Raw genomic sequence first — 19684 nt, 5'->3', positions numbered from 1 at the left:
TCGCGCTGTTGCTGCTGCTGCTGCTGCTGCGGAGAGTTCCACCGTCAGCTGTTAGTGCAGGGGGACGACCAAAAGCAGGCGACCTTGTAGCTGACCCCACTGGCCACAGGAAGCCAGCGAAGGGGGAGCGGATACCGTGAAAGATGGCGGCAGCTCAGGGAGGCCTTGAAAGTCCGGCGCTGGATAAATCACTGCCGCTGATAATGTATACGGTGCGATTTTCGCCCAAACTTGATTTAGCAGTTGGGGAAAATCCCATGGTCTATGACCTCTGAGCGCAGCTGAGAGCCTGTCTCCACAAGTAACTGCCAGAGGGTTGGTCCTATTTTTATTTTCTACCTTTTAAATCTTTAAATAAGAAAATGTTGAGATGCATGAAACGTTGTAATATTGCCGACAGCAAAATGCACGACAGGGGGTGTGGTGCTGAAGTCGCTTCGTTAGCGGCGCTCGTGAGACCAATCCTGGCGCCGGCTTGTGGCCACTTCGCTTCGTTACCTCGCGATGAGTGAGACGTGACGGCTCCATTTGAAACAAGGCCGCCATTCTCCCCCCCCCACCGCCACGTGCACGTCACCTCGATTACTCCCAACCACTCCACCGGCTTTCCTCTGCAATCCCAGATCAATTGCAAGGTTGCACACGCTCACCGTCTGCCCGCTGCCTACGTCTCTCCGCTCCCACCTCACTCTGTACCCCTCCACACACACACACACACTTCCCTCCTCTGTGTGTGGCTGTGTGTGTGCGTGTGCCTGTCGAGCAGTGGTATAACAGTCAGCGAGCTCTGCCACGGTTAATATCGGTTGCCTTAAATGAGCGCCTTATGTGGTGTGTAAACATCAGCGCTGCGGGGAGAGAGGTGGCCTGATGTGGCGTTGGCCACCCCCTTACGTGCCGGGCTGGCCTTCATAGGTGCTTCTCACTAACAGCGCTTGCTTCAAAAGTCTGTTAAGGTTACAGGGGGGATCTTTGTTGTTTGTTTTTTTTTGCAGTGGACATTTGCTCCCGGAACGAGATGGAGGAGTTTCTGAGTGAGGCGGTCTGCATGAATGAATTTGATCACCCCAATGTCCTGGGTCTCATTGGTAAGGATGCATCTGTGGATTCTAGACATACGACTACTATAAACAATTTTGATTTAAAGCTTTCGTGACTGCAGTAATTCATATTCTTAGCTCTTTCGGTAAAGTCACGTTGAAGGGAAACAATAAAATAATAAAATACATATAAAACAATAAAAATTCTCACGACGTTCCGACCATAACACACCTGATGACGACCGTTTGTGTTATGGTCGAAACGTCGTGAGAATTTGTATTGTTTTATATATTTTTTATTATTTTATTGTTTCCCTTCAACGTGACTTTACCGAAAGAGCTAAGAATACTATAAGCAATGTTTTTTTATTTTATGGCTGCTGCTGATTGATGATGATGATGATAAAAACGAGGTAGAGTTTCATCATAAGACCCAGGAGACATGACGATGGCTCGGAAAGGCCTTTATCCAGCAATGGATCGCTTCTGACCAATGATCACAATGATGACGATGGTGATGCCTACAACAAGAAAACGATGGATAAATCACGGTTCGTTCGATGAAACAAAGTTTTTACTCCAGCGATAGCTACAAGTGGCGGATGACGCTGATCGTCTGTTTGCATTTGGCCGGGGAAAGAAAAAAAAAAGCAAAAAAGCAAAGCACAAAAGCCCAGCGAGCATTCCGTCCCAGGAGGTCCGGGGAGAGCCGTGGGAACTCCTGGGCGACTTGCGCCTTGCAGCGTTCCAGCGTGAAGCAACCAGGCTGCTGCGCGACGTGGGAATGTGACTGCGATCCATCGCGGGGCCACGGGCCTGAGAAAATAGTTGCTCATCCCGTGAGTCCGCCCACGGGCCCGCCCACCGGACACCCGCCCGCTCATTCGCTCGCTCGCCCGCTCGCACGGGGTATGGGGAGGGTACCGGCCCCCCGGGGGCCGTGAACCGATGCTCCCACGTTAAGCCCCGATTTGTACGCATGTACACGTGTGTTGAGCCTCTTTCACCACCGTCTGTAGCCAACCGTGCTAATCGGAGAGATGCCGTCCCCTCTCACCTCGCATCCCCGCATGCCGAAGGCACGTTTTGCGCGTGCTCCGCTCGTCCCTAGTTTACACAATGTATACACGTTGCCGGCATAGCTTGTGGAACATCAGAGCCATACAGAGCGCTCCGTTGTTTACTGGCAAGCACGGGGAGATATGAATAACCTTGCTTGTTCAGGCCATTAACCAAGCTCCCACGTTAAGGCCCCGATTGCACGTATGTACAGGAATGTTGAACGTCGTTCGCACCGTACGCAGCCAACCGTGATACAATTCTAGGAGGTGCGGCCAATTGCCAGGGTCCGCCCGGTAATCACGCGAGGCTTGAGCCGTCCAGGGCTCGCGGCCCGCAGGGAGAGGTCCCCTTCGTGAAGGGAGCCGCTCGCTTTTATCCGTGCTGCCCGCGAAACCGGTCATGTTTTTTGTAAAAAAAAAAAAGATATGTAATAATAATGAAGGAAGAAGTGGAATATTTCGCACCTCCGATTATCACGGTTGGCTACGTACTCTGCGAAAGAAGTTCAACATACGTATATGACGGCAACGGTTTCCAATGTTTAGCTCCCTCCGTTTTTAGAAGGAAGCTCCCAGGTGCGTGGAGCGAAACGTCGGACACAGTGCCGATCAACGCGCGGCAGAACTCGAAAACACATCGGACAGGACTTGCACGTTGTCCATTGACTGACGGGAAACGAGCATTGAAATACGTACTAAGTCATTATTTAAATTGTGACGATGCTGCTGCTGCGTTGGCAGTGACCGCACAAACACAAATAAAACATCTCGACACATTTGTCAACAGCGCTGTGGCCCTAAAAGGAACAACTGTGTACATAAAATAAATAAAACATTTCTTCACTGCAGTCTGGAGGGTAGGGGGAGGGGACGATGTGGGAGGACGGTGGGGGGGGGGGGGGGCAGGGGGGGAGGGGACTGAACCCAGGGATCTTTGTGGGCATCCGTGTCCTCTGCCTTAGTGGTGATGCTGGACCCCGAGTGGGCCATCCCTGCGCCGCAGGGCCCCCCGGTTGCCCGGCGGCTTTGGGAAATGTTGCATTAAAGTCATCCAGAGAGCAGCTGTTGCACACTTCCTTTTGGCGTCGGGCAACAGAGTGAAACGTGGGCCGATCCTTTACGTAACGCGCGACCGCCGTCATTCCTGTTCATCGAAGTTGTCCTTACCGTTAGTGTCGTCATCATCATCATCCTCGTCGTTTTTTGTAACGGATATTTATTTACATGTCTTGGTAATTCCCCACCCCCCCCACCCGTCCACCCCTACCGCCTCCAATGCATTGTGTTCTTGTTGGCCTTGTGTCATGAGGTGAAGAATCCATTGAGACATCTCGCAGAGCGGCGCATTGCTCCGCCCCCTGTGTCAGAGAATGACCGTGGGAAGGGAATTTTCCACCGAACCTTTCACTCAATTTGTGTGTCCTTTACACTGCAGGCATCGCGCCTTCCCACAAACTCTGCTATGAGGTTTCACACTTGACCCTTGACCCTTGAAATGTTTAATTCTCAGTGCTGGAAATGTTGCTAAATTAAGCGAAAAATCCAAATTACTGATAGTGGAGGTTTTTTTTCCCCTTCCTGTTTGATTCATTGGGTGACCAGGCTGACACCAAAAACTCCCCGCACTTGCGAATTCGGTTAAATCACGGCTGAGACTGTGGATTCTGTGGGTCTCTATGTGAGTCTATGGGTCTCCATGTGGGTTTATGAGTCTCCATGTGAGTCATTGGTGACCAGGCTGACACCAAAAATTCACCACACTTGAGAATCCGGTTAAATCACGGCTGAGACTGTGGATTATGTGGGTCTCTATGTGAGTCTATGGGTCTCTATGCGAGTCTATGGAACTCTATGTGAGTCTATGAGTGTCTATGTGAGTCATTGGTGACCAGGCTGACACCGAACATTCACCGCACTTGAGGACCAAATGAAATCATGGGCGGCTGAAACAGGAATTCAAACCCATGATTATCATTGGTGGCACCTCGGTGCTCCGAGCTGCCACCAATGAGCTTCCCAAGCCACCTTAACAATAGCTTCAGGAGGCACCATGTCACCAAACAGGTCACACTGCAGCTCGTTCATTTCATTTCGTAGCAAGGCACGATGGGAGGACCAATCCTCTGGTCACAAACAGCGGCGCTGGCTCGGCGCACAGAACTCCGAGCCATTCGTCCTCCACGATCGTCCTCGGCGTCGCTGTCCATTCATTCGCTTATTTACTCAAACTACGGCACAGCAACAAAATCTAAGAAACAAATCGAACCGGCAACCGCTGGATTGCAAGTCCAGTGCGCTGCTGACCCTTACGTGGGATACCACCATCAAATTCGGAGGGCGAGGCTGCACGTTGACCCCAAAATCCTCATCTGGTATCTGACGCGACGTGACGCGTGTGGTGCCCGCCTGGCAGGAGTGTGCATGGAGATGTCCCAGCAGCACCGCATGCCGCGGCCGATGGTCGTCATCCCGTTCATGCAGCACGGGGACCTGCACAGCTTCCTGCTGCGCTCCCGCATCAGCAACCAGCCCACGGTGAGGCTCTGCCACTCGCCGCTCACCGCCACTCGCGCGCGCCCGTCATCCAGGGAGGCCCCGTTTAGTTCCTCGCTCCGGGGGGTTCGATGCCGACCACGCTACGCTATACGCCACTGCGGCCGCACGACCCCCGAGCCTTTGTGGGGGGCGGGGGGGAGGGGTAGAGATGCCGGGAGCACGCGGTCTGCCAGGACAGGCTCGCTCAGACCGAGCAGGTCACCCCCTCCCCCACCTCTATAGCGAGACGTCTGTGTCGTGAAAAGTTCACCCGCAGCGATGACGACGCCCGCCCGCTCCATCGGTGGAATTCTCGCTTTTGCTAAAACTTACATGCGTACATACGTTGAGCTTCTTTCGCGCCATGCGTAGCCAACAATGCTCATCGGTGGTGCTGTCCTCCCTCTCGCCTCGCGTCTCCGCGTGCCACAAAGGCACGTTTCACGCGTGCTCCGCTCGTTCCTAGTTTACACAGACGGTATACACGTAGCTGTCTATGGCTGGTGAAGCATCAGAGGCAGGTATGTACGTATGGTGAACTTCTTTCGCACCGTACGTTATTTACTGGTAAGCACAGGACATATGAATAAACTTGTTTGTTCGCAATTCCTCTCTCTCCCAATCTCCCCTCTCCCACTTATACCGATCACATTTACTGGTTTTTCTATCTCTCTCATCCCCCATCTTTCTCATCTTGTTCCTTCCACCTCCCATCTCTCCCCTCCACCATCTCCCCCCTCTACCATATCCCATCCCATCTCTTCTGCTTTTTCCAAATTTCCTCTTTTTTCCTATTATCTCCCCTATTCTCTCCCATCCTCCCCTGCTCGACCAACCCCCCGACCCCCCGCCCATCACGCACAGCTCGTGCCACTGGACACGCTCGTCAAGTTCATGGTGGACATCGCGGGCGGCATGGAGTACCTCGCCAGCAAGAACTTCATCCACCGCGACCTCGCCGCACGCAACTGCATGTGAGTGCGTGCCGTCGTCATGGTGGATGCGTCACATCGTCGCCCATCTCTCGCCCACTTCCCTGTTCGCCATCGTCCCACCTCCTCCCTGTCCACCATCGTCCCACCTCCTCCCTCTCCCTTCACCACCGGCAGTCATCCCTTCTGGCGACGCACCCTGCCCGAGCCCACTCTTCATTTCTGAACGGTCGCAGTGAACGATGTCCCACTGCTTAGCCAGCCGCTTGTCGTACGAAACATTTGCTGATATTTCGCTCTCGCATCGTCACCACACCGCACACCCGCCATTGAACCTCCCGTTCACTCTGCCGCCCACTCTGCCGCCCGCCCGCCCGCTCTCGGCCACCCCGTGTCTCCCGCGTTGCCGCAGGCTGCACGAGAACATGACCGTGTGCGTCGCCGACTTTGGCCTTTCCAAGAAGATCTACAGCGGTGACTACTACCGGCAGGGCCGAATCGCCAAGATGCCCGTCAAGTGGATCGCGCTGGAAAGTCTGGCCGACCGGCTCTACACGTCCAAGAGCGACGTGGTGCGGAATACACCCACTCACTCGCTCACTCGCTCACTCGTATGCATCCCCATTATAGCCCAGTATAACCTTGAAAGGCTGTTGGGGCAAAGGTGGTTAGAGAGTAGCAGCTATAAAGACCGGCACGGCACAGACAGGGGTGGCTAACATACCCACCCGCCTTTGTGTCCTCGGTGGCGTACCAGGTTTTATTTTGAGGCTGGGGTGACTCGTACACACACGCACATACACACCAACAACAATAACGCCGTGACATCACCACGACGCTTGAGCCAAGCTAGGTGCACTTTGAGTTTGCGTGAAGTATCGAGGGCTCGCTGGCAGGAGGTCACGTGACACCCAGGTGTCATGGGTTGACTGGGAAGGCGGACAGACGCACCAGCTGCGCTCCTCACTGCACCAACTCGTGGCGTTTTAAGCCACCCGGTGCGCACGGGGGTAGTAGCGGTGAGGACATCACCGTGCCTGACCGCCTTTGTCTCCCCAACCATGGTGCGCACAGAGCCGCACCAGACGCGGTGCTCATTTACGGCCGAGTCAAGCTCGAGTAGGGCCAGGACCGCTTCAGAAAAACACTCTCTCCACCGATGTTGGCCTTACCCCAATATCGACCTCAGCATCCCCCCCCCCACCCACTGCTGTCATCGTACGGACGGGGCTGCGAGCCGGTGGGATCGGTTTCTTACCGGACAGGGGGGGGGGGGGGATGGCCAAGAAGTCCAACTTCCTCTCGCCGGACGCGGAAAAATATCTGCCCATGCTGGCTTCTGGCTGCCCCTCGACGCTCAGCGTAATCGCGTTCTCCACTGCTCAACAGCTGGAAGCATCTGTTGACTTTTTGCGCGGAGCGATTGACAGCACAGCAACTGGATTTTCACGTGCGTGCATTGTTCCGTTGTTGCACGTACGTATGTCGAACCTCTTCGCACCGCACGTAGCCAACCCGCGGCTCGTCGGAGGTCCGCGGCACATTGTGTTAGTGTGCCGTGGTTTTGTGCGGGATTTATATTGGCCCCGGTTTTCCGCAACTGCAGTTCCTCGGCCTCCGTTCATCGAGTCTCAAACTTGCATTGCTCGGTTCGTACCCGGGTCGCTCTGGCGAATGAGACTCTCCATCCTGGCGGTCGTTTCGAGTTCTCCCCTGGTTGATAAACTTCACTGGACGCGATCCTTCCGCGTTTTGCAAATTAAGTTGACGCATACCGCCTGCGTCGGATGATTGGTAATCCGTACTTGCCACTGAGTTGCAGCTGAAACATGATGGGGATTCATCGACGGGCCATTGACCATTGCAGATTTTCATTGTTAGAAATATTTGTTTAAGTTAAAGTGCCATTGCTGTGTCTTCCTCACGCTTGCTTTGCTTTTGTTCAATTCTAACTGCGGTCGATTCATTCTTCCGTGTCTGCCACTTTCTCTCCATTCAAGTGCAAATTACATCGATGCACACTGCACACGAGTGATGTTTGGTTTAAACTGAAAGAAAAAATGACGCTCTCCGAGAACAAGATTTAGGAAAATTCCGCCCGTTTCCTTTTCGTTTCCTTTCCTCCGTGGGAAAACTTTTTGGGAGGGATCTCTTCCACAGCTGTTCGCTGACAACTCGGGGTTACGCACTTTGCTTGCGAGAATTCCAAATGGGTTATCCAGCTTGCGACGTGACCGCCGATAGCACGGTTGGGAATAATTTGGGAAGTAAAGAACCACAAATGTTGGAGGAAAATAAAAAAAAAACCCACGTGAACATCTGTGGGCGTTCGCAGTGCACTAGGCAGGTGTGCTTACTCAGAGTCTGGTGCAGGGTTTGGGAGGGCAGGTCGGAGTTAGGGAGGCGGAGGGGCAAATCTGAACCAAGACACCATCAAGGACAAAGATACCCCGTAAAGCCTCAACAGATTCATGCATTTGTTAAACTAATTTCTTTTTGTGTTTAGTTTGTTGTCCTTCCCCCCCGCACCTCCAATTAGCTTTGTACGGTGCGAAAGAAGCTCTACATACATGCATACATGCAACCGCATGTGTGCACAAAGACAAAGATTCGCCGTATAGCCTTCAACAGGCTGTTGGGGCGAGTGCTGCTAGTGAGCACCTATTAAGCTTATCCGGGACGGCACACGAGGCAGTGGGTTGCCAGCACTATGCAAGGCCGCATTTGTCTCCTCAGTGCTGATGTTTTACACGCCTCAGCAGGTACTCAATTGAGGCCGAGTCGACTTAGCGGAGGCCCAGGATTTGGTTCACTTGTAACAAAGCTGCAATTACACGCACGCACCCACGTGCACAGACACACACACACACAACACGCACGCCCACGCACACATTCAGTCGGGCACACACATGCACGCACATGCACGCAAGCACTCGCACGCGTTTTTCCTTGATGGTCTTGCTCAAGGAATGTGCCCAGAAGTCAAAGTTGGCTGGCAACTGTGCGCGACTCTGGGTGCAGCACAGGTCTGCCTGGTTCCTCCTGATTCCCCACTCCTCTCCACTGTCGGGTCCCATCATCCACGGCTGCTGTAGATTGATTCAGTGGTCACACAAGCGGCTTGCATACAAAGCATGTGGGGTGTACACGTAGGGCTGTGTGTGTGTGTGGGCACGTGCGTGTTTGTTATGGGCGCGTGTGGTTAGCGCGCTACGCTACGAACCCGGCTACCTGAGTCCGACTCCCGCTCATGTCCAACACCAGTGACGATTATCTGAACCGGTCCAGGGCCTGCCCTAGGTCAACTCGGCCTCAAATGAGTACCTGGTGCGGTGTGTAAACATCGCCACTGGGGAGACAAAGGCGGTCGGGCGTGGTGTTGGCCACCCACCCCCTCGTGTGCCGTGCCGGCCTTCATAGGTGCTCGCTAACAGCACTTGCCCCCAACAGTCTTCAAGGCTAAATAAAGGATCTTGGTCGTGCGAACAAACACTGTGGTCATGCGATTGTGCGAACATTGAATCGCGTGTGTGCGTGCATGTGTTTTGCTGCCATGGGCATGCTATAGAGGGGGCATTCTATAGAGCGGGCATGCTATACATTGTGCACGAATGATATTTTGTCTAGCCATCGAACAAAGGCGGTCACTGCATTGTGCTTTTTCAGATGCGCTTCTGCGGCCGTCTGGAACGCTCTTCCTTATGATATTTATTCAGTAGCCACTGGAGCTGTGCACTTTTAAATCATCATGTAGATTGAAAATGTGTTTCTTTAGAACTGCGTTTTGTGTTCAGTTTCTTGTCCTTCCCCCCTGCACCTGCGATGAGCACGGTTGGCTACATACGATGCGAAAGAAGTCCAACATACATACATGCATTTTGTAACAGCCACATGTCAACCCACTTATTTATATGAGTTAATTATTCATGTTAATTATTTATCCAGGAAAGCATAAGCTGAAGCCTTATTCGGGACTTTCGTGAAGGTCCTGAATTGGCTTTTTATTTTAAGATGTTTTCATTCAATGTACAATTTATTTTATTATTATGACACGTGGGGGAGGACACCGGAGCACCCAGAGAAAACCCACGCATGCGAGGGGGCAACACACTATCCCCGTATAAATAGATGAAACTTGCTGTACTGCCTTCTCCTGGCGAGCCAGTGTACGGCTCCTCCTCAACGCCCACGCGAAGGGAGTTTCACAACATCCACGTGTGTGTGTGTGTGTGTGCGTGATCAACCAACCCTCGCTGCCTCCACAGTGCTGGATTACAGGCCCCCCTCCCCAGTCACGGGAGTTGTTCGAGTAAAGTTTACCACGCTGGTCACTGCGGGTTGGTTTAACGGTGGCCTAGGGCCCGAATGAGACGGGTTTAATCGCCACACATGTTCGCCAAGATCTTAGCCGAGATCTTTAACACGGGTAGCTGAGCTCATTGCTCGGTGCCTCTAACCGCTGCGCCACCGCTCCCCCTGCATTGTATACAGCACGTGGGTGGGGGGAGGGGGAAGAGAAAAACCATTCCTATAGCTCAAAAGCCCCTTTGTGCCGTCTGTCTGCGCATGTAAGAATAGGAGCGGGGTTGCAACCCCTGCTCCTTTAATTTGACACGGGCGTTCGTTTCAAGGGAGCGGTGAAGGAACACCGCCGTCTCATTCAGTAAGGAGCACAATCGCTCCCTTTTTTAATCTTATCCGAGACCGGTCTGACCCGTTGGGTGCTCTGTTGATGGTTCCTATAGTTAGCCTGACCCATTCGCTTTGCTAACTTGGGGGGGGGGGGGGGAGGAGACAACTCTTCATACCTGGTTATATCCAATACAGGAATTACTGATCTGAAGTCCATGACAGCGGACACTTTTGTGATTGATGCGAAGTAAACACACTGCTGGGTGTTTAACATCACGTCGTGTCGTGTCATGGTGGGGGCGGGGGGGGACGTTGTTTGTCCATACTTCCCCGCGTTGGTCAGTGCGGGTTGGTGAAGGGGAGATTCGCCCACGACCGCTTCGGATATCACTCGCCCACTATTAGCAGCGGCCTGGGAATCAAACTTCAGGTCTGTGGGTTCGGAGCGTGGTGCGCTATCCACTGCATTGCGGCCTTTCTCAATCCATTGCTGGATGATGTTGGCCTCCTGGTGGTTTCCCGAGGGCCTTCCCACGCAAATATGGATCATTATGAGGGTCATGTGACCACGTATGTATGTACAGGTATGTTGAACTTCTTTCCCGCCGTACGTAGCCAACCGTGCTAATCGGAGGTGCGCCATGGTAGTCGGTGTGGCTTGGAAACGGCGTGGCGCAAAGACGCCGGGAGTACAGCGTATAAGTACGGTACAACAATGGATTTTGCCGCACTACCCTCTGCTGTTTCAAACTATAGATACTGCGGTAAGCTACCCAGGTGGCCAACGTTGCCATGCGATTGGGGCCAATGTCGGCCCATCGTGCTGCTAACGCTGCGCGTTTACTAGGTATATAATGCAAGCCTAAAACGCATTGCGGCGATGGATACACGCGTGATCTTGAATAACGTTGACCGGTGAAGCCGCCCCTAAATGTGCGGAACTCTGTCCCTTGACTGTCGTCGCAGTGGGCGTTTGGCGTGACCATGTGGGAGATCGCGACGCGGGGGCAGATGCCGTACCCCGGCATCGCAAACCACGAGATCTACGACTACCTGCAGCAGGGCCACCGACTCAAGCAGCCGCCAGACTGCCTCGACCAACTGTGAGCAAACGACAACAGCCGCTAAATCGCTTTTGACGGTCGCCACAACACTTGTGCCACGCGAGTTGCGTTTTGAGGCCACGTGAAGTGTCGAAGGCTCGCTGGCAGGAGGTCACGGAACAGACCCAGGTGTCGTGGGTTGACTGACTGAGATGACTGGCAGACGCACCAGCTATGCTCCCCACTGTGCCAACTTTCTGCATTTTAGCCGCCCCGGCGCCTCACTCGTTGTTGTGAGCGTCGCTCCTCTGCCCGCAGTCTCACATACGCACGTCAAAGACTCATTTGGTGAGTCATAGATTCACACGGAGACGCAGACTCGTGTAGAAACCCATTGAGAAACTAAATTATTGCGTTGGCAATGGCACCATCATCATCATCGGTGTTATCTCATTCAGGACGGGCGTTCACAACCCACGCAGATTCCCACGAGAACTGGTCACATATATACCAAGACAAAGATCCCCCGTATAGCCTTTGATAGACTCTTGGGCACAAGTGCTCTTAGCGTGCACATATGGAGGCCGGCACGGCACGTGAGGGGGTGGGTAACCAACACCACGCACGGTCTTCTTTGTCTCCCCGCTGCTGATGATTTCCACATTGCGACAGGTAATTATCATTTAAGGCTGAGTCGACCTCGGGGAGGCCCGAGAACGGTTCAGATCAATCGTCATCGGTGTTGGCCTTGAGCGAGAAATTCAAATCGGGTCGCCGGGTTTGTCGGTCAACGTGCTAACCACTCCCCATACGTGCATACAAAGATCCCTCATTGTAGCCTTTAACGGACTTTTGGGGGCAAGTGCTGTGAGCGAGCACCAATGAAGGCTGGCACGGCACACGAGGGGGTGGGTGGCCAGTGTGCCACGCCCGGCCTCCTTACTACAGACGGTCGGGTGGAGGGCAATAGCGCCTGGCAGAGTGCACAGGTGACCAATTCCAGTTCACCCACCCATCCCTGCTGGGGGGGGGGGGGCAGTACAAATCCCGTGCGTGTGCCGCCACCTGGTGGTACAAAGCGGCCGGCGCATCTGCACCGGGCAATAAGGGCGGCCACTATTTCGCTTTAATTCGGCTTTGTTTTGCCCAGGACATTTTCTGGAGGGTCTTGCCAAGTGTTGGCAGTCGGGGTTGGATGATTTTCGTGTATAATCCCAAGCGGAGTATTTTTTTTCAAATTTGGAAGCTATGGACTCGTCGGGGTAAGCTCTCATACTCTGATGGTGCATTGTCTTTGAGTTGTGCGCCTTTTGCCGTCTTCTGGCGTCTTCTGGTCCAACACCATATGAGACGAGGCTCTAAAGAAAGCTGTCTCGGGTGTGGACGAATCAATTTCAAGGACAGTGCCAATACATTATCAGAGTTGTTTTTTGTTTGCGTTCCGACCGCAGGTATTGTGGTCAATGTAAACATGGCTCCTTGTAAAAAAAGGTGTCAGTTTTGTTGCCAGATAAAAGGGTAAAAAAACAATTATCATATTTTTTTACTGGCAAATGAGGTTTCCAATGGTATTATAGTGACTCGTACTTACGAACATTTGACTTATGAACTTTTAGAGGTACGAACAAACCTTGCCCGTGTGTCCAGTTGCCTTTTCGGACCGAGAGTCGTAAGTTAAACCGCCGCACAATAGGTGGCGGTGGTGTCATCTACATCTGCAGAACGTGAAGAACCAGTGGCATCTACATCTGCAGAACGTGAAGAACCAGTGGCATCTACAGAACGTGAAGAACAGTGTCATCTAAATCTACAGAACGTGAAGAACCAGTGGCATCTACATCTGCAGAACGTGAAGAACCAGTGGCGTCTACATCTGCAGAACGTGAAGAACCAGTGGCATCTACATTTGCAGAACGTGAAGAACCAGTGGCATCTACAGAACGTGAAGAACCAGTGTCATCTACATCTACAGAACGTGAAGAACCAGTGGCGTCTACATCTGCAGAACGTGAAGAACCAGTGGCATCTACAGAACGTGAAGAACCAGTGTCATCTACATCTACAGAACGTGAAGAACCAGTGGTGTCTACATCTGCAGAACGTGAAGAACCAGTGGCATCTACATCTGCAGAACGTGAAGAACCAGTGGCGTCTACATCTGCAGAACGTGAAGAACCAGTGGCATCTACAGAACGTGAAGAACCAAAATATGGCATCATATTTTTTTACTGGCAAATGAGGTTTCCAATGGTATTATAGTGACTCGTACTTACGAACATTTCACTTATGAACTTTTAGAGGTACGAACAAACCTTGCCCGTGTGTCCAGTTGCCTTTTCGGACCGAGAGTCGTAAGTTAAACCGCCGCACAATAGGTGGCGGTGGTGTCATCTACATCTGCAGAACGTGAAGAACCAGTGGCATCTACATCTGCAGAACGTGAAGAACCAGTGGCATCTACATCTGCAGAACGTGAAGAACCAGTGGCATCTACATCTGCAGAACGTGAAGAACCAGTGGCATCTACATCTGCAGAACGTGAAGAAGCAGTGGCATCTACATCTGCAGGAGATTATACAACTTTTAAAGCCATACCCCGTGTTCCGTGTACATGCCGTACAACACGTTTGTAATCGACAGGAGTAAAGTTGGACTTGCGAACAAAATCGACTTGCGAACAGACCTGGAACCTAACTCATTAGTAAGCAGAAGAGTCCCTATACTATAATTGTTTAAATTTCGAAACGTCGTGATAATTTCATTTAATGTTTTATTATTATTTTATTTCCATTCTACGTGACTTTACCGAAAGAACCAAGAAGATATAATTGTTTAATAGTTTCTTAATTAAATTATTTGTATAAAATAAAGTAGCTTACAATTTGCATACACCCTGGACGCACACCTTGAAAGTGATGTTCCATCTCAACGGATTGGTCCGAGTGAAATATTTCAATGAATCAAACAGTTTCCACTCGCTCGGCTCAAAACACATTCAAAGTGCAGGCGGTGGATATCGAATGCAACATAATATGATCGCATTCACATTTAATTTGGAAAATTTTAAATATTCCACTCTCATGTGCATGCCTCCGTGCGTGTATCAATGCTTGTATTTATGTTGAACTTCTTTCGCACCGCACGTAGTCAACCGTGACAATCAGAGGTGTGGAAATGCTTGCAGACTATTGCATAAAACCCTAAAATAATCATAATACTTTATAGCCCCTTCCTCAATTCACTGCTGGATGAAAGCCTCCCCTTGACGTGTCAGCCGTGGGGGTTCTTTGACCATGCTTCGCCGGCGTCCGGTTGGTGAGGGCCAACGTGCGGCTCGGCCACCGCTCGCCACCGATGAAAACCTGTGGGCAGGAATCAAACTTCAGGTTGTTTGGTTCAGAGCGTGGTGCACGGACCCACTGTGCCACCGCTCCGCTTCACCCCCACACGTACACACATACATACCCCACCGGAGAAACTACAGTGCCGCTAATTGGAAACATCGCACGCCACTGGAAAGGATCGTTACTCCTCGGTGCCACGTCGGCGCTGCGGCTTCGAAGCCCCTACGGTCGTCACTCCACCATCCCCGACTCGTTTCCTTTGGGTTGTGCTAATGGCACAGGCCTCTAGGTGGGTGTGTCTGTCTGTCTCTCTCTCTCTAGCGGCAGCGTTTAGCGCGCTGCGCTACGAACCTGGCGACCCGAGTGTGATTCCCGCTCACGGCCAACACCAGTGGCGATGATTTGAATGGGTTCTGGGCCTCCCCTAGGTCGACTCAGACTTAAATGAGTTGCGGGGTGCGGGTGCGTAGTCAACATCGCCACGAGTGAGAAAAAGGGGGCCAGGGCTTGGTGCTGGACACCCACACGTTCGTGTGCTGTGCCGGCCTTCGTAGGTGCTCGCTCACGGCACTTGCCCCAACAGTTTATTGGGACTATGCAGGGGAGATTTTTGTCTTTCTCTCTCTCTCTCTATGAAATAAACGTGTCCCCTGTTTCGGTGCGAGCATCTTGATGCCGCCGAATCGGTTAACATCGTATCGTGTTGAGGATTTGTCAGAAGACAAACGAAACGGCACGGTTGGCTACATACGCTGCCAAAGAAGATCAACATACGCACGTAATGTCCATCATTCAGCGGTTGCACGAGACAGAAAGTGCTGTTATTTGTTCCACAGTGATTGAATACTCCTTCGTGAGTTTCCTTTTATTCCGGACATTCTTGCCGCCTCCTACACATCAACAGAAATGCTCAGAGAAAGCACCCCCCCTCCCCACCCCCACCCCTTGCTCCCCCACTTTTTTTTTTAAGGAGGATCTCAATGTGGGAAAACCTGGCCGGTTCTTTATACAAGTGCTTTTGCATGTGTATGGAGAACCAAAGTAACAAGGACCACGCTCTGAAACTCTCCCCACAACGACCCGAGTTCCATTCCCGTTCACGACCCGTAACAGTGGTGGATATCTGAACCGGTCCTGAGCCTCCCCTGTGTCAAACTCGGCCTTGAACGAGTACCTGGCGCGGTGTGTCATAAACATCAACACCGGGAAGAAAAAGTCGGCCCGGTGTGCGTAGTGTCGGCCACGCCGCACCACTTTGCCCATCGTGCCGGCCTTGAAGATGCGCTCGCTGACGACAGAACCTTCCCTATCGGTCCTTGCGTAGTGACACAGGGGGGAGCCCTCCGTCTTTCGTGTGCCGCAGGTACGACCTGATGTACGGCTGCTGGCACCTGGACCCGACGCAGCGTCCCAGCTTCACGTCGCTGCGGTACGAGTTGGAGAAGATCGCCAAGTCCCTCCCGGAGGAGCTCTACGTCAACGCGGACCAACTCGACAGGGGCCGAGCCGCCACCGAATTCTTCTCGGAGCTCGGAGCCTGCGGCGGCGGCGGCGGCGGCTGCACCGGCGGCGCCGGGGCCGTGTGGTGCGCCACGGATAAGGACCACGGTGCCGGCGGTGACGCAGCGGCGGCAGCGGTGGCGGCCGCGTTTGGGGACCTCGACGGTTGCGGCGACGACGGCGACGATGGCGGCGCCGCGGGATGCTGCCGGCCCGTGGCCTCGTGCGCGACGGTGCACTGTGAGGGCGCCGGCGATTGCGCGGAGGCGGAGAGTCGCTACGTTGTGCCGCCGTCCGCCGCCAACAACGGTCCCGGCGAGGCGCAGGCTTCCGAGCGAGACCCGGCGGCCACCGTCCCCGACAAGACGGTGTGATGACCGCGGAGTGCGGTGGCGTGGTCGTGGCGCGGGTGCAAGGAATGAGATGAGGGGCAGGGGCGGCACCTGAACCTGCCTGCCACCCCCCACTCTCTGCGTTTCTCGGCGACCCGGGACCCTCTGGCCTGTGGGCCCCGGTGGCAGTTGCGCACCGCCTTCACACTCGACAGCTACTTCTCCGTGCCAGAAATGACAGACGCGAGGGTCTGTGGGACAAGCAAACGGGGGACCGCCTTGCGTCGGTCTGTTTGGACGCTGAAGCTTCACCGCGTGCGGGGAGAGTGACTTACATCTCGCGTTGGAGCTGACGACTTGGGGTAGTGTCATCAGGTGTTATTTTTGGTGAAACGAGCAAGGGAAATGAATAAAGGTGGCAAAACAAGATCAACAGAGGATGCGAGAGTCTGTGCGTTACGCCCAATGATGTCGGTCTCTCCTACCATTGCCTTTTATACTTTTACAGGTAAACTGCAAATGACGCTTTTGTCGGCACAGTCTAATGTCTTGACAGCGAAACGTCAGACATCGTGTTAAAAAACAGCACCACGGTACAACCCGAAAACACATTGGAGAGTTACGCACGGCAACGCAAGCACGGAAACTTGCGCGGCTGTGTGCGGAGTTTGGTTGCTTACGGAACGCTTGCGTTGCCTCAAACTGCATGCGGTCTGTCAACGATTTTGTTTCTGTACGTGTGGGTCGTTGCGCAAGCATTATATTATATCCATGGGAGGTAACGTCCTCCACAGCACAAGATGAAGGAACTCCGCTCCGATCGTTTGAGATGAACTTCAGATTCCACATGGCGTTAATGAAGTCCACGAAAGAATCACAAATTTTAAAGTGCATCGGTGAAATTGTCGCTTTATGTAAAAAAAAAATAACTGCCCGACTTAATGCAATGTTTCATCACGTTCGGTAATTGTTGCAGAAATTTGTGTCGCCTACAAAACAAATGTATATGCAGCTTTCACGGTAATTACCGATAGATTATATCTAACCCTATCAATAATCGGTTGTTAAAAAGTCAATCTTGATTCTCTTAAACCCTGCTTTGTACAATCAATCACGGTTTTTTTTATCTTGTTTTTATTTAGTATGTACGTGTAATTTTGTATGATTCTTGTAACCAAACTTTGCACATTGTAACATTGCCAGTTTATACCTTTCAACCACTGCAGTGGGGTGGTCTGCATTTTGCACTAATATAGACGTTTATGTAATGCCCTAATTGTAATTTTCGTGCATCAGAAAATTGTATTTTCAGAATGTTGTAGAAATGTTTGACCAATTACTGCCTGAGACTCAAAGGGCTACAGGCCATGCACAATATGAAGTCTTAATTAACTCATTTACATCCAGAATAGGGTGGAGCAGTGGTTCGTACATTTCACGAGGAAAAACCATCAGCCTAAGTTTGAGTCCCAGACACGGCTAACAGCAGTGGCGAGTGATGTCCGAACCGGTCCTGGTTCCCACTCGCCTAATCCCATAACCAACTCGCACCAACCAGCATAGCTTTGGGGCGGCCTTCATCAAGCAGTGGATAAATCATGGCTGATACGACGATGTACTTCTTGCTACATGTCATATGTTGGCTTTTCAATGAGTACTTCAGAAACACAGCCACCTATATAGTTCTTATATTGGTTAAATAAATGATCATTTCAAATTTATTTTTTTATTTCAATAATTATTTACCTGGGAAAAGCCTCTTGTGTGTGCTGTTTTTTTTCAGTGAGGCCTTTTCCAGGAGAATTTGGCCAATTCCATTTTTTTAAATTGAGTTTTATTTTTATATGGAAGATAACCAGGCTGTCCGCAGAAAATCCCGTGCAAAATAAGAGGATAACCCTTAAACCCCTGAACATCTGTATTTAAGAATGTACTTCATGACAAGCAGTTACAGGTTGCTGTTTGTGATATAGTGAAAAATAAATGTATAATCTTTGTAAAAAATCTTTTGGTACGTAAGATTATCCAACGTGATTTGTAAATACAACATTGTACTAACAGCCAATGCTTTGTCATGGATTTATAACTCAATTGTTTATAACCGTCAACTCTTTGACATTTTTTTTATATTCTAAATGTTGTATACGTGAAAAATAAAAAAAAATAAATCAAATGTTGCTACTGCGTGTTTTGTTGGATTCCCCGAAAAAACACACCTCGAAATTAGAAAGACATTTTATTTTATTACTGTCATTTTTTTCGGCGATGCTGCTGCATTAGAATCAGAACATATATTTATACTGGAGGAATCTGATGAGCTATAAAGCTCTATTTCACAGATGTCCAGTAGGGGCGGGTAATAACGTTACAATAACAAACAATACAAAAACACGAAAGGAGTACATAGTGCAGGAAAGGTAAACAAATCGCTTTAAAATTTTATAAAAATAAAACTAAACTATGTTTTATCTTACAAGGTAAAGCCCATTGAGCTATTGGCTTATTTTTCAGAAGCGACCTGGCCACAAATGATATCTCAACAAACTGGATTATCAAGTGGAAATATATAAACAATGCACCTCAAAGGGCATGTAACATAGAGATATAATATTTTTTAAAATACAACACAATCGCCAATAACACTGTCTTAAGAAGAATATATGTAAGGTGACGTTTCAGGCAATAGTTCTGCTGCATAGCACATAGAGAGTCCAGAGAGAGCTAGACAGAGTGGATTGCACTATAAGAATTACATTTTCAATTATGCCTTAATGAATAGTTTCAAATCTGCACCGGAATAGTTACCCATCAACGTACCCTTCAGTAATTAAACCTATATTGCAGTACTACACCAACTAATTTGTATTAAAAGTAAAATTGTAAAATGTTGCTGGCACGTTCCATCGCAGTGAGGTCAACAGTCCAGAGGCGGGCCGTCAGGGCCAGCAAGGCCTTCTCTGCTGGCCTAGCGATTGTCAGAATCAGAATTTTTTAAAATTATTTAATATATTTTCATGAATGCTATATATATTTTACAAAGTCCGTTCCCATCAGTCTATTAACGTCATTCCATTGCTAAAAATCGACCCTGAGGCCTTCAGAATGTCGAGTGAATCCCCTCTGCTGTTGAGCAAATGAGGACGATGTTGTCATATTCTTTAACCAATCAGATGTCGAGTTTGCCATGGTGGGCGTGTTCTTTCACACGCTGGAGCCTTCTAGCTGGCCTAGCCGCCTACGTCAGCATTGTTCGTGTGGCGTTATG

At 51.0% G+C, this 19684-nt stretch overlaps 1 protein-coding gene across 2 annotated transcripts in view; it reads left to right on the top strand.

Moving 5' to 3' along the window:
- Positions 1-18140, top strand: part of AXL (AXL receptor tyrosine kinase) — a 68926-nt gene extending 50786 nt beyond the window's left edge. For both annotated transcript variants that reach the window (XM_032962876.2, XM_032962875.2), the window contains exons 14-19: positions 996-1088; positions 4515-4636; positions 5501-5610; positions 5981-6140; positions 11167-11303; positions 15951-18140. In XM_032962876.2, coding sequence (XP_032818767.2) covers positions 996-1088; positions 4515-4636; positions 5501-5610; positions 5981-6140; positions 11167-11303; positions 15951-16461 — 1133 coding nt within the window. In that variant the 3' untranslated portion in view covers positions 16462-18140. The remainder of the gene's footprint in view (positions 1-995; positions 1089-4514; positions 4637-5500; positions 5611-5980; positions 6141-11166; positions 11304-15950) is intronic.
- The last annotated feature ends 1544 nt before the right edge of the window (positions 18141-19684 follow it).

The sequence above is a fragment of the Petromyzon marinus genome, chromosome 29 (assembly GCF_048934315.1).
Source record: "Petromyzon marinus isolate PM22_M1 ecotype Great Lakes invasive population chromosome 29, UKy_Petmar_22M1.pri1.0, whole genome shotgun sequence".
Taxonomy (NCBI): domain Eukaryota; kingdom Metazoa; phylum Chordata; class Hyperoartia; order Petromyzontiformes; family Petromyzontidae; genus Petromyzon; species Petromyzon marinus.
The sequence above is the reverse complement of the archived record's forward strand: the minus strand, read 5'-3'. Positions and strand labels throughout refer to the sequence as shown.